Here is a 13,634-nt window from a genome sequence, read left to right as displayed (position 1 = left end):
TGCTAAAGAGATGGGCCTTTGGAGGTCGGCTGGCCTAGCATTTGGGGTTGACTTCTGGAATGGTCACTAGGGAAGGGGCGCCAGATGTGCAGCCGGTGCCTCTGACCCTTTTGGTCATTAGGAGTCAGCTGACTCAGTACACAGGACTCACTGAATGGAGACATAAGGCTCCTTCAGGGAGTGGCAGCTCATGGCAATCCTAGAACGGTCACCAGCCAGGCTTTAGAGACCCACACAGAGGGTGTTCTGACCCAAAATTGCACTGGGGAACTCCAAGTTTGGGGATTCTTTGAATTTAACTCTTTTCTAACTACATTTCCTACTGTTTGTCCAATTCTTACCAAACATCCCTGTTCGCATTCTGAAGACGGGATCTGACTGGCAGAGCTAGTAGACGCTGACTATCAGATGGAGCCCTGACATTGGCTTTCTCAGCTTGGCCGTGACTGGCAGCAGGTTTGGGGGAGAAATGTGTGTCCCAGAACAAGACTGGCTACACCTGCACCTCAGCAGGAGTGGGGCAGGGTAGTTATCTTCAAAAAGCTGTGTAGGTGGGGCAGTCATTACTGACACATCCAGTGCAGACCCAGGATGGCCCAAACACTGGCTTATCCTTTCTGAATCTCGTCTCCCATAGCTGTAAAGCAGGGTGGTGCTCGATACCTCACAGAGGTGTTGTAAAGATTAGATGTAATCTTGCCATGCAGGCATTTTGTAGAACGTAAAGTCCTATGTAGATGGAAGGAAGGGCCTATGCCTACCTTGATCATAGCACTAAACAAACTGTACTGTATTTTCATTCCTCTTAGTTATCTCCCTAAAGAGACTCTGAGTTCCTTGAACACACGAATGTGTTTTATTTGATTTTGTTATCCTCAGCATGTAGCAGTGTCTGACACACAGTAGGTGCTCTATCACTGTGAGACGGATGGATGGATGGATGGAGTTACAGATGGATAGATGGATAGATGGATAGATGGAGGGATGGGTGGGTGATGGATGGAGGGATGGAGGAACAGATAGATGGAGGGATGGGTGGGTGATGGATGGATAGATGGATGGATGGAGGGAGGGATGATGAATGGAGGGATAATGAATGGATGAATGAGGGGATGGGTGGATGGATGAACAGATGGATAGATGGAGGGATTGGTGGATGTTGGATGGATGGGTGGATGGATAGATGAGTGAATGGATGGATAGACAAAGAGATGATGGATGGATGAATGGATGAATTAAGGGATGACGGATGGATGGATGAGTAACTGGATGGACAAGTGGATAAATGGATAGATGGTTGAATACGTGAATGGATTGAAGGCGGATGCATGGATGTAAGATAAGGCTAATCATCCTCCACTCACTTTCTTTGCAAAACCATCCACCCATTTACTCAATAAACATTTATTCAGCTCAAACTTGGCACAGAGCACCATGTGAGGCCCAAGAGATACGTGGGTTAATAAAACAGAGCTCCTGCCCTCCTGAAAACTGCAAAGAAGGGGGCCTGGCTTCCTGGGTTCAAATCCCAACTCTGCCAGCAACTGGCTGTGCATCTGTGATGTTTCCCTACTTCCTCTCAATTAAATAGGGATAATGTCAGTACCTATCACATTGGGAGGTCTTGCGGGGATTAAATGAGTTACCAAATGCCAAATGTTTGGGACAGGGCCTGGCACCCAGCAAAGTCTCTTGTGAGTGCTGGCTGCTATTATCCTAATGGAGAAGCTGGCATGAAAACCAGGAAATAGGATGCCCCTTGGGAAGCAATGCAACAGGAACCTACACAAAGAAAGGAAAGGAGGAAGCAATTAGTTGTGTCTCGAAGGAGTATGTCAAGAAAAACTTTTCAGAGGGAGATCTGTGAGCAGTATCATGAAGACAGGAGTTCTCTAAGAGATTGTGGACTTGCCTGGGACCACCTGGCTACAAGCACGAAACCATCCGGTTCCTTTCTGTCACTTCTGGCTGGGTGAGGGGTCTGTGAAAAAGGGGCAGAAGGTGCGTGAGAGGTTGCCAATGGCCAGGACTGTCCTGGGGCCAGCCGGGGCGCCTGGTGGCCAAGCTTAGAAACATGACAGGTCCTCTTGGGAGGGCTGACCGCAGGGAGCGTTGGGTTTCAGGCTGCTGGCGTCGGCCTCGGTGGTGCCCTTTCTGTCGGCTATGAGAGTCCAGACAGTGCCCAACCTCCTCCCCTTCTTTCCACACACACAACCACCCCACCCCCTGTGGCCTGAGCTGTCCTGCCTCGCCACAATGGCACCTGCCCTAAAATAGCTTCCCATGTGAGGGCTAGAGAAAGGAAAAGATTAGACCCTCCCTGGATGAGAGAGAGAAAGAGAAGGAGGGCAGGGGAGGGGGACAGCGAGCCATTGAGTGATCTTTGTCAAGCATCCCAGAAGGTATAAAAACGCCCTTGGGGCCAGGCAGCCTCAAACCCCAGCTGTTGGGGCCAGGACACCCAGTGAGCCCATACTTGCTCTTTTTGTCTTCTTCAGACTACGCCATGGGGCTCAGCGATGGGGAATGGCAGTTGGTGCTGAACGTCTGGGGGAAGGTGGAGGCTGACATCCCAAGCCACGGGCAAGAAGTCCTCATCAGGTAAAAAGAAGAGATTCCATTGCCCCTGCCACCCACACCCTAAGATCAAGGGTGTTCAGCTGCAAGGTGGAAAGTTTGTACGTGGGATAGTTCTGTTGGCTGCATTAGTTAAGGGTGTTAGAACGGTCACTTGCTTTTTCTTTGCTTTTAAGGGTCAGGGATTGGACTCAGGAGAGGGAAAGGGGCCATTTCAGGCTGATGTCAGCAGCTGGAGGAAGCTTGAGAATCAAACCTTGGATGCTCAGAGTCCACCAGGAAGAATTTTAGAATTATAGACAGTCAGAGTTAACAAGGGCCCTGAGAGATTTTGTACAGCCACCTCTCTTACAGGATGAGGACAAAAAGGGACTGAGAAGGGGAGGACATTTCCAGAGTCACAGCTCATTAAATGCTCTTAAAGTGTCAAGGTTAAGACATGGTCTCCAAGGGGAGACAGATCTGGTTCTAGACTTGCCTCTGCCACTGAGCCACTGGGTGACCTTTGGGAAGGTACTCAACCTCTCGGAGCCTCAATTTCCTCTCCTGTACAGTGAGGGGATATCCTAATATCTATATCCTAAAAGAGATGTTAGAATTAAATAAGATAATGCATGCAAGAGGCCCGGCATGGTTCCTGGAATATACTGAGTCCTAGAAATGTTAGTAGCTATTACAGATGAAGCCCAGGCTAGGGACCTTTCAAAGCATTGCAATTAGAGAACAGAAGATAGAGGCTCATTAGTGACCTTTGATGTTGAGTATGTCTCCAGTTTGAGAGCTCTGAATGATGTGGTCTCCAAGTATATCCTGCCTTCTACCACAAGGGATTCCAGAATACACCAAAGAAAACAAAATTCTGAGTTTTGTAAATAGAGGATGGCTGTGGTTTGTACATAGAAGCTCATCTCCTCGTTGCCTTCCATCCCAAATGGTGATACACTCTTCTCTTTTCCTGGCCCCTTCCCTCACCGTTCTGAGCTGGTTCCCTCACAAGTCTAATAGGTTACGAATCAACGTTTCTGCCCCCCGGGAGGAAGGAACTGGGCACCGGGGTTGCCATAAGTGAATGGATGGTCTTTGATACTTTAATTTGCAGATTAATTTCTCCTCATTTGTGAGCCAGAGCCAATTTTCCTCTTCCACTCCGTCGTCCTTTAGGTCTTCCTTGGGCTTTACCCATTTCCAGCTTCCATCTGCCTCGGGAGCATGGCTGGTCCTGGAAACTCCGTTATCTAAAATTTGAGCCGTTGGTGATCCGTGCTAGAAACAGTTGAGGAAGAACAGTTGAGTTTTCTGTTGACTCTAATGGCATCCTGGTGTGTTTCTTATGTCTTTCTTCTCCTGTCCCTGTCATCTGACTGCAACACGCCCTGTTGGATTGCACAAAGTGCTCCCCCAACCAACACACACACACAAATTGACATCAACTCCTGGGCCACAGATTTGCCGTGTGACCTTGGACAAGTCTCTCCACCTCTGGGTCTTATTTCTCTGTTGGTTGAGCAAAGGGATTGTCTTCCATGGTCTCTGAGATCCCGTCCCACGCTCATGCCCTAGAATTCTCTGAGTCCTTGATGCACCTTTGCCTTTGGAGAGGAGGCAGGACAGTCAGGCGTGGAGGTAGGAGACCAGAGTTTGCAGAGCAGAGGTCTTTCCAAGGTGATTTGGGAGCTGCCAGACCTAAGGCAGTGACTTGTATGTCTTGAAAGAGACTCAGGGTGTTGCATCATCAGGGAGGATCAGGGAGGTTTGCCAGGGGCCGGGGGCCAGGGACAAGACATAATGCCTAGTGTTGCTGGCCCCTGAAAGGTCCCAGAGGCCTGGTGCCCTGTCACGTCTTAGGCCGTGGGACATGCAGAGACTGTGCCAGCTGGTTCTGCCCTCTCAGTGTTTGGGGTACAAGGAGGATGGCCTCCCTGGGGGCAGGGTGGAGGAGGCCCATGCCCAGGACTGCAAATGCCACCCATGGGAGTTGGCATCTTGACTTTGTTCTAGATACTGACTCTGGATTTTCTGACTGACCTTGAAAGGTTATGTCTCCAATCTTCTGATTGTAAAAGAGGGCAAATTCCATGAAGCCCAGTCTGTAAAACACTGAGGCCTTCACTGCAAGTACACGAACATAAACTTCTACAACACAGAAGCTGGAAGGTCACTTGGAGATTCTGGCTCCAGGGGTGGGGCTTCAGAAGGGAGGGGGCTGCTGAGTGGGCTCCACACCCCTGTTTTTCCTTCCTTTACTCAAACCTTTTTTGTTTTATTTACTTTGGCTTTTTTTGGGGGTGGGGGAACAAAGGATTTCAAGGCCATAAAATGTTTGAAAATCACCAGTGGTGGTCACTGCTTCTCATTACAGGGAGGAACTGGGCCTGAGAGTCTCCACCGGTTAATGGCAGCCACAGGCAGGACCAAAAATTCCTGGGTGATGGTGATGATAACGATGATGGTAGAGTTGATGAGGAGGAGAAAGACAACCACCATTTATTCAGCACATACTGATTGCTGGGCTCTGTGTTAAGTGTTTTACTCACTGAAGCCTGACAACAATCTTATGAGGTAGATAAGATTATGATCACCACATTTAACAGAGAGGTTAAGTAACTTACGCCCAGTCATACAGCAAGTGAGAGAGGAGCTGGAATTCAAATTCAGGCAGCTTGGATCCAGAATTCCAGAATCCTTGCTCCTTTTTTTTTTTGAGATGGAGTCTTGCTGGGATTACAGGTGCATGCCACCATGCCTGGCTAATTTTTGTATTTTTAGTAGAGACTGGGTTTTGCCACGTTGGCCAGGCTGGTCTCGAACTCCTGACCTCAGGTGATCTGCCCACCTTGTCCTCCCAAAGTGCTGGGATTACAAGCCAACGCGCCCGGCCCAGAATCCTTGCTCTTGACCACTATGCTATACTGCCCCATGACATTGCCACACCTAAGACGGGCTGCCATCCACGCTCTGGTTCTTTTATTCTAGCAGAGCCAGAGGGGTGTTCATGGATCTGACAATGTGCTCCATGTTCTATGTGGGTGTCCAACTGGGCCTCAGTTCAGAGAGCAGCAGGAAAATGACCTCCCTTCTCTCTGACTTGGCCTGAAGATCTGTCTGATGAACCAGGCCCACTGATAGCAGGGTTGAAGCTGGAAACACAGGCAAGCGGGGCTTTCTGAAATACTAGAGAAAACGCCCTCCATCCATTTCCACAGGCTGAGAGGCTTTCATCTGTTCATTTTCCGGATCAGGCAAATCCAGGAGAATGGCCTTCTGTGGCTGCCTGGGGGGCTCCTAGCTGCAAGGCCTGGGCCCACAGGAGGCAGGCAGCTGTGTGGTGCCAGAATGATCTTGCGGGGACAAATTAGCCGGATTCTGCTCTGCTGTTTAAAATATGGGGCGGGATGTGGTGGCTCAGGCCTATAATCCCAGCACTTTGGGAGGCAGGATCGGGGGATCACTCGAGTCCAGGAGTTCGAGACCAGCCTGGGCCACATAGTGAGACCCCTTCTCTACAAAAAATAAACAAAATTAGCTGAGTGTGGTGGTGTGTGCCTGTAGTCCCAGCTACTCAGGAGGCTGAGGTAGGAGGATCACTTGGGCCCAGGAGATTGAGGCTGCAGTGAGCCAAGATCACACCACTGCACTCCAGCCTGGGCAACAGAGCAATACCGTGTCACAAAATAATATTAATAAAGTAAATATAAGCTCTCTCCCTGGCTGTCTGGTGCTGACAGTGGAAAGTAAGGCATTGGCAGGTCTAGACCCTTTTGGTTTACATATGGATGAGCCAAGATCCAGAGAGGATAAGTGACTTCAACATCACAGATCACATTGGCGTCAGAACTGGGACCGGAACTCACCTTCCATAACTGTCAGTCCCGTGTTCTCTTCCCTAGATATCAGGGGGCAGGGGTGGGCCCCAAAATGTCTGAGACCCCCAGCTGCCTTGTGTCCCAAATTCTTGGCCCTGTTCTGCCCCAGACAGTCTCCTTTCAGTGTCCTGACCTCGGACCATCGCCTGTGCATGCCAGGTCTTGCATCTGTCAGGCGGGAGTTCAAGGATCATTGTCGCCAGATAATAATAGTCAGGAGCTCAGGGACCCTTGGATGAAAGGTGTCAGAGACAAGCTGTCAGTGACGCACGAGGATTTGGACAGGGTCCTGGGGCGAGGTGGCAATATTGGGCACGGCAGCAGACCATGCCCAATGTGGGGGAAGGGAGTGTATGTAGTTCAGGCTTGTGTGTGTCTGTGTATGTGTGTGCATGTGAGTATGGCGTGTGCTGGGAGATATTTACGTGTACCTCTGTGTGAGTGTGCAGGCCCATATGTGAGTGTGCACACACATCTGTGAGAGCCCGCATGCATGTACACTTGTGAGGTGTTGATACATGTCCATGTAGGTATCAGTTTGCCTGTAAATATCTCTGTGTAGCAATAACAAAGCCCAAATAGTCATCAAGAGTGTAGACATGAAGCCAGACTGCCTGGGTTAAATCCCCAGCTAGTTAGTCTTTCGGTGCCTCTGTTTCTTCCTCTGCAAAATGGCGTCTACCCCATCAGGCTTTTAAAATCAGTTAATATGGCCGGGCGTGGTGTTCACGCCTATAATCCCAGCACTTTGGGAGGCTGAGGCAGGCAGATCACAAGGTCAGGAGATCGAGACCATTCTGGCTAACACGGAGAATTCTGAGAATTGCTCAGACCCAGGAGGTGGAGGTTCCAGTGAGCAGAGATTGCGCCACTGCACTCCAGCCTGGGCAACAGAACAAGACTCCATCTCAAAAAAGAAAAACAAAAAACAAAAAACAAAAAAACCATGAACTCATTTTCGGGTTGAGCAGCTCAGTGTCCTGGTTGTGAAATACCCTCCTCATAAAACCCTGGGATGGAGACTATGGGGATCAGGTGCTTCCTTGTGACAACATCTGGGCATGGTGGCTCAGGGCGCAAACTAGAGTGTGGCCATAATACATACTGTGTACTTTTACAAGGATGTCACAGAGCCTGGAAACCATAAAAGAGGAGCTTTGCAAGGAACTGAAACGATTAGACAGGAGAGAGAACCCTGGGCAGACAGGGTTGCCCGTGCCAAACATTTCAGGCTGTGGCACAAGGGAAAAGGTGGGAGTTATGAAACTCTTCCATTTTGGGTTTAGGTCTGGGCTCTGCCGCTAGCTAGCCAAGTGACCTTGGCCACTTATCTCTGTGGTCTTCCATGAATAAAAGGCGGAAACTCACTCCTACCCAGAGGGCAGGTCTGACTCCCTTTAACCAGCACCCACCTGCTCACAGCAGGAAGGACCGAGATCTAAAGCTGGAGGTGGGCAGGAGGGACCGAGGTCTAAAGCTGGAGGTGGCTGCTCAGAGTCCCAGCAGAGGCCCCTGGGGCACCTCACTGAGTGCCTGGCAGGAGTAGGTGCCTGTCTCAGGGCTGGGTTGGGTTGCTTCCACCAGGACCCTTCGTCAACTGCACGGTGAGGGGACTGGGAGGTTCAGAGAGTCACAGCTTGGGCTCAAAACAAGCAAGAGGTTTCTGAGCGTGAGGATTGCTCTGGAGTGGAATGGCCCTCACAGGTAGGAGTGAGCCTCCTGTAGCTAGAGGTATTTAAGCAGCTGAAGGACAATCCCTGGGCAGGAAGCTGCAGAGATGGTCGCAGCGTGGACTAGAACTGCTCTTTTGGTCACTCAGATCTCATTCCAGCCTGGCTTCTCTGGACAGCACCCCTGCAATAGTGAGCTGGTGACTTTATGCCTCAGAACCTCGGTTTCCACATCTGTAAAAGGGAATAATATGAATGACTCAAAAGGAAAATGCAAGTTGAGTCTGTCACGGAACCTGGCACGTAGTAGGTGCTCAGCTAGTCCAGGGTCCTTCAGCTTCAGTGCTCCTGGCCCACTCACAATGCCACTCAGCCATCTCCTCTCTAGGCAACATGGGGAAAATTGGAGTGAGGCCAGTGAGCAATGCAGAGATGACCCTCATAGTAAAGAAGATGATGATGATAATAAAAATAACAATAGCATGCATTTATACGACACTCACTATGTGCCAGACACCCTGTTGGTACATAGCACACACTATCTCACTTAATACTTTAAGTAGGGACAAGTTATCCCCATTCCTTATATGAGGAAGCTGAGGCACAGAGAGGTGAAGTGAATGGCCCAAGGTCACACAGCTGGGAAGACAGGGAGCTAAACTTGAACTCTAGTCTGGCTGCCCCCAGACCTCACACCACACCTCCTATGCCTGACCCCAGCCTTCCCTGTGCCCACAGGCTCTTTAAGGGTCACCCAGAGACTCTGGAGAAGTTTGACAAGTTCAAGCACCTGAAGTCAGAGGATGAGATGAAGGCGTCTGAGGACCTAAAGAAGCATGGCGCCACCGTGCTCACTGCTCTGGGCGGCATCCTTAAGAAGAAGGGGCATCATGAGGCAGAGATTAAGCCCCTGGCACAGTCGCATGCCACCAAGCACAAGATCCCCGTGAAGTACTTGGAGGTAGGAGGCAGAGCCTGGGCAGGTGGGAGGACGCGGGGAAGGCCTCGGGGTGGGGCAATGGGATCTGGGTTCGAGTCCCAGCTCAGCCACTAACTTGTGGGATGATTTATGCCACTCTTCTCTGTGCCCAGATTTCTCATTTGTAAAGGGGACTGCCACCCACTTTGCCTTCCTCCTGGGATGGTTGAGAATGAACACATTTAGCATTTTTAATTTAGTATGCCAAATTCACATCTTATTACCAAAGGGGAAAGGGAGAGGGCATATTGGGTGCAAAATTTGCATCCTCTCCATGGGTAGGTACCATTATCATATCCACTTGATAGATGGGGAAACTGAGGCACACAGAGGTTAAGCAGCTTGTCCATGGTCACACAAGGTGGATAACAGCAGAGCCAAGATTCAAACGCAGGTCTCTATTACTACAGAACCTACCCAGCCCCTAACTGCTGTGCCACTGGGAGTCTGGTACATGCAGGACTTATGTGGCAGGAGCTCAGCAACTGAGGCTCAATTTGGGGTGGGGGTGGCCAAAAGGCTGGCTCTATTGGTTCCAGCATCTTCACAGATGAAGAGACAGGACCTCAGTTTCCAGCACGAGCAATTGGTTTGAACCTCCTGAGATGGGTTGGAAAGTTGGGTGGATCAGGGTTGGGAGCAGGAGCCTGGGCTTCAGGTTGTGTGTCTATAACTGGTGGGAGGAGGCGATTTGGGGAGAGGAGGGAGCTGGGGATGAAGGACCACAGCGACTGGTGCATCCCCCGAGGGTAGAAACAGCAGGAAGTCTGGTGCAGCCATGAGGATTAGGATGTGGTGATAGCTACCCGCTGGGATGGGCCACAGTGAGCATTTGCTGTCGTGCCTAGCACATGGCATCCATCCTCAAAGTTGCCTCATGGCCAAAATGGCTGCAAGAGCTCCAGCCACCTCTTCTATATTCCCAACTAGAAGCAGGAGAAAGAGAGGAATGCTCTCTTTTGAGGAGTTTAAGGAGTCCCAGAAATCTCATCCAACAATTTTATTTACATCTCATTGGCCAGAAGTTAGTTACGGAGCCACCCTGTCTGCACGGGAAGCTGGGAAAGGTAGTCTATTACCCCTCCAAATACAACTAGTGTTCTGTTACCAAGGAAGAAGGGGAAATGGATATTGTGGAGGTAATTAGCAGTCTCTGCCCCAGGCAAGTACCCTTCTCATCCTCATTTTACTGGTTTGGAAACTTGAGAGCTCAGAGGGTTTAAGTAGCTTGCCCAAGTTCACACAGCTGATAAGCCAGGAGGTACAGTGAGATGTATGGTACTCTGGAACCAGGCTCTGAATCCACTGTGGCACAATATCACCCATTGACAACCACCGCCACCCCTCTTTAGCCTCAACCCTTGCACCCCACCCTGCAATTACGCAGAGTCCTGCCTGCCCAACTGCTCCACATCACCAGTGTGAACAGACAGCCCTGCACGTGAGGCCATCCCTGCCTTCCCATCTTCTCTCTGCAAATCCCTGTTCATCCACTAAGGCCCAGTGCAAAGCCATCTCCCCTGCTTGGACCCCCAGGCCCACGAGGCCCTCAGCGGTTCCATCTGCCAGCCCCTCCCTGCACTGTGGCACTTTATCCTCATCTCTGGTCATGGCACTGCCAGGCTGTGTGATAATTTGTCTCTTTGTCATGGCACTGCCAGGCTGTGTGATAATTTGTCTCTTTGCCCAGCGGTCTCCCAGCAGGCACTCAGCTCCTGAGGGGCTACCATTTCTGTGCCCCAGTGGCAAGTGGTTGGCTCACCATACACTTCCAATGACTGAGTTCTCTCTCTAGAGAGGAAGAAGCTGAGTCTTGGATGGAAAAAACCATGCAGCCAAGATATCACAACCAGTTGGCCACTAGAACCCAGGTCTCCCTAAAACGTGCTTAATCTGATGCATAACCTCTGCAAAAAATTAAGACATAGCCCAGGTGTCTGCTCTTCCCCCTCACGGTGGAACTTCCCTCTGCGCTGTTCATAAGACAGTCATCTGGGGACAGATCCTCACCTGTGGACAGATCATCTCTCTGAGAGACTGAGGGACTGTACAGGGTGGTAGGTGCTAAGCGTGTTTCCATTTCTCAATTATGCAGTGGCTCCGTTCCACTGTTTTCTAGATATGAGTGGCTCTGCCATGGACTCCAGAAAGTCTGAGCTGGGGGCCCAACCAGGACATCTGGGTGGGTGAAATCACACATGGGGTCGGGGCAGAGGTGGCCCTGGAACTTGGTTCTCTCAAGTTCTCTAAGGACAGGGCTTGCTGCATGACACCTCGAGCCCCCACTTTGTTTTGTGGCATTCTTGAAATGGAAGGTGAAGTTAAGCATGCACCTCGATGCCCAAGAGTAGGCGTTTGTGGAGCTGCCCCTCTTTCCCAGCAGAGGGGCTTATGGGTGCTTCTTGAGGCCTCCCTTTGCATGTCCCACCCGTGACTATCCCTGCTTTATGTCACTTGCACCCTGGGGCCCTGAGAAAACGAGAAACCCAGCCTCAGTTCAGCCACTGCCTCCGTTCCCAGCTCTGGCAGTGGCCTGTCCACAGCCTCCTGGGTGCAAATCCATCTCTGCTCTCTGCTTCCTGCGTGACCTCGGTCTGGCCACTTGATTGTCTCCTCTGTAAAACGACACTCCTTGGTGCACCAGCCAGGGCTGTGGTTGGGATCGAATCTGGTTAACTTGAGAAAGCACAGCCGCGTTTTACATCCACGAGTCTTTCCATCCCTGAAGCAGCCCCATGCTACATCTCCGTTTTCCCATGCCCATCTCTGTTATCCGGGCAGTGAGACTGTGGGTACTAATGCAAATGGCAATGCTGAGGCTGATAGCAGACATTCTCCTTCCTGGGAGCCAGCCGTGGGCCTCATCCCTGTCTTCTTCCTCTCTCTCCTTCGCTCCCACCAGTGTTTCTGTGCTTGGTATAAAAAATAGGAGGCTGTGCCCCCAAAATAGGGTCTTTAAAACAATAACCATACCAAGTCATTAAGTATGCAAAAATTGCATGCACACAGATAGAAATAGTTCCTTTCTAGAATTTCTGATTGCAAAATCCTGAATACAATAATGAAATCCAAGCATTTCCCTTCTTTTCTGCTGCCCCCAAGAGGGTGGTGCTCTGAGCTCCCACCTGGTTTCAGTAGGGTCTACATCCTGGTGGAGTGGAGGGGGGCTGTGGGTAAGAGCATGGGCTCCGGAGCTGGCCCTCCTGGGTCCAAATGTCCCTTCCATTCAACCTCCTCTTGCCTCAGTTTCTGCATCTGTAAATCAAGGGCAGTTGTAGTATCTATCTCACAGTGGTTGTGGGGATCAAAGGGGTTCATCTGTGGAGATCACACAGACTCTCACCTGGTGCCTAGCAAGTGCTCAATACAGGGTCCTGGAATAAAGAGAAGGTAGGAGGAGAACTGACTCCCATCTGGCCCCTGGCTTGTCCCACCCCGGTGACCATTTTCTCTCCTCACCCTCCCTGCAGTTCATCTCGGAATCCATCATCCAGGTTCTGCAGAGCAAGCATCCCGGGGACTTTGGTGCTGATGCCCAGGGGGCCATGAACAAGGCCCTGGAGCTGTTCCGGAAGGACATGGCCTCCAACTACAAGGAGCTGGGCTTCCAGGGCTAGGCCCCTGCCGCCCCCACCCCCACCCACCTGGGCCCCAGGTCCAAGAGAGGGCGGGGTCTGATCTCGTGTAGCTGTGTAGAGTTTGCTTCTGAGTGTCTGCTTTGTTTAGTAGAGGCGGGCAGGAGGAGCTGACGGGCTGGGGCTGGGGTGTTGAAGTTGGCTTCGCATGCCCAGCGATGGGCCTCCCTGTGGAATGTCATCACCCTGGGAACCGGGAGTGGCCCTTGGCTCACTGTGTTCTGCATCGTTTGGATCGGAATTAATTGTCCTTTCCTCTAAATCCCAACCTAACTTCTTCCAACCTCCAAACTGGCTATAACCCCAAATCCAAGCCATTAACTACACCTGACAGTAGCAATTCTCTGATTAATCACTGGCCCCTTAAAGACAGCAGAATGTCCCTCTGCAATGAGGAGGAGATCTGGGCTGGGCGGGGCAGCTGGGGAAGCGTTTGAGTATCTGGAACTTGTGTGTGCCTTCTCAGGTATGGCAGTGACTTGCCTGGTTTTAATAAAACACCTTGCAACATCTCAGTCTCTGCCTCGCATTTTTCATCTCCTAGAGTAAATGACGCCCCCACCAGCACCAGCATCAAGGAAGAAATGGGGGGAAGACAGACCCTGGGTTTGTGTGTGCAGAGAGCCTCAGGAAAGAGGAGAAGGGGAGGAGGAAAGGCAGGAGGGTGAGAGGGACAGGAGCCCACCCTCCCTAGGCCGCCGCTCAGAGGCAGGCCCAGTGCAGGGCATGGGGAAATGGAAGGGACAGCCTTGGCCCCAGCCTTGGGAGCACCTTCTCTTCGGGGGAGGGGGGAGGCAGCGAACAGACCTCTGCAATACGAGGAGAGAGTGACAGGTGCACCGGGCTGTGGGAACCCAGAGGAGAGGGGACAGGATGAGGGAACAGATCATCATCATGGCTGCAATACCTT

The 13,634-nt window shown here is 51.1% G+C and overlaps 1 protein-coding gene across 4 annotated transcripts in view; it reads left to right on the top strand.

Annotated features, from left to right (window-relative positions):
- The window catches only part of MB (myoglobin), a 42,887-nt gene extending 29,653 nt beyond the window's left edge, over positions 1-13,234 (top strand). For 3 of the 4 annotated variants that reach the window (XM_063663004.1, XM_054470445.2, XM_054470446.1), the window contains exons 2-4: positions 2,499-2,601; positions 8,849-9,071; positions 12,560-13,234. In XM_063663004.1, coding sequence (XP_063519074.1) covers positions 2,499-2,601; positions 8,849-9,071; positions 12,560-12,706 — 473 coding nt within the window. In that variant the 3' untranslated portion in view covers positions 12,707-13,234. Of the gene's footprint in view, positions 1-2,318; positions 2,403-2,498; positions 2,602-8,848; positions 9,072-12,559 lie in introns of those variants that run through there. The other variant, XM_054470444.2, reaches the window with a different exon arrangement.
- The last annotated feature ends 400 nt before the right edge of the window (positions 13,235-13,634 follow it).

This window comes from Pongo pygmaeus, chromosome 23 (genome assembly GCF_028885625.2).
Source record: "Pongo pygmaeus isolate AG05252 chromosome 23, NHGRI_mPonPyg2-v2.0_pri, whole genome shotgun sequence".
Classification (NCBI taxonomy): Eukaryota; Metazoa; Chordata; class Mammalia; order Primates; family Hominidae; genus Pongo; species Pongo pygmaeus.
Note: the sequence above shows the minus strand (reverse complement) of the source record. Positions and strands in the feature narration are given on the sequence as shown.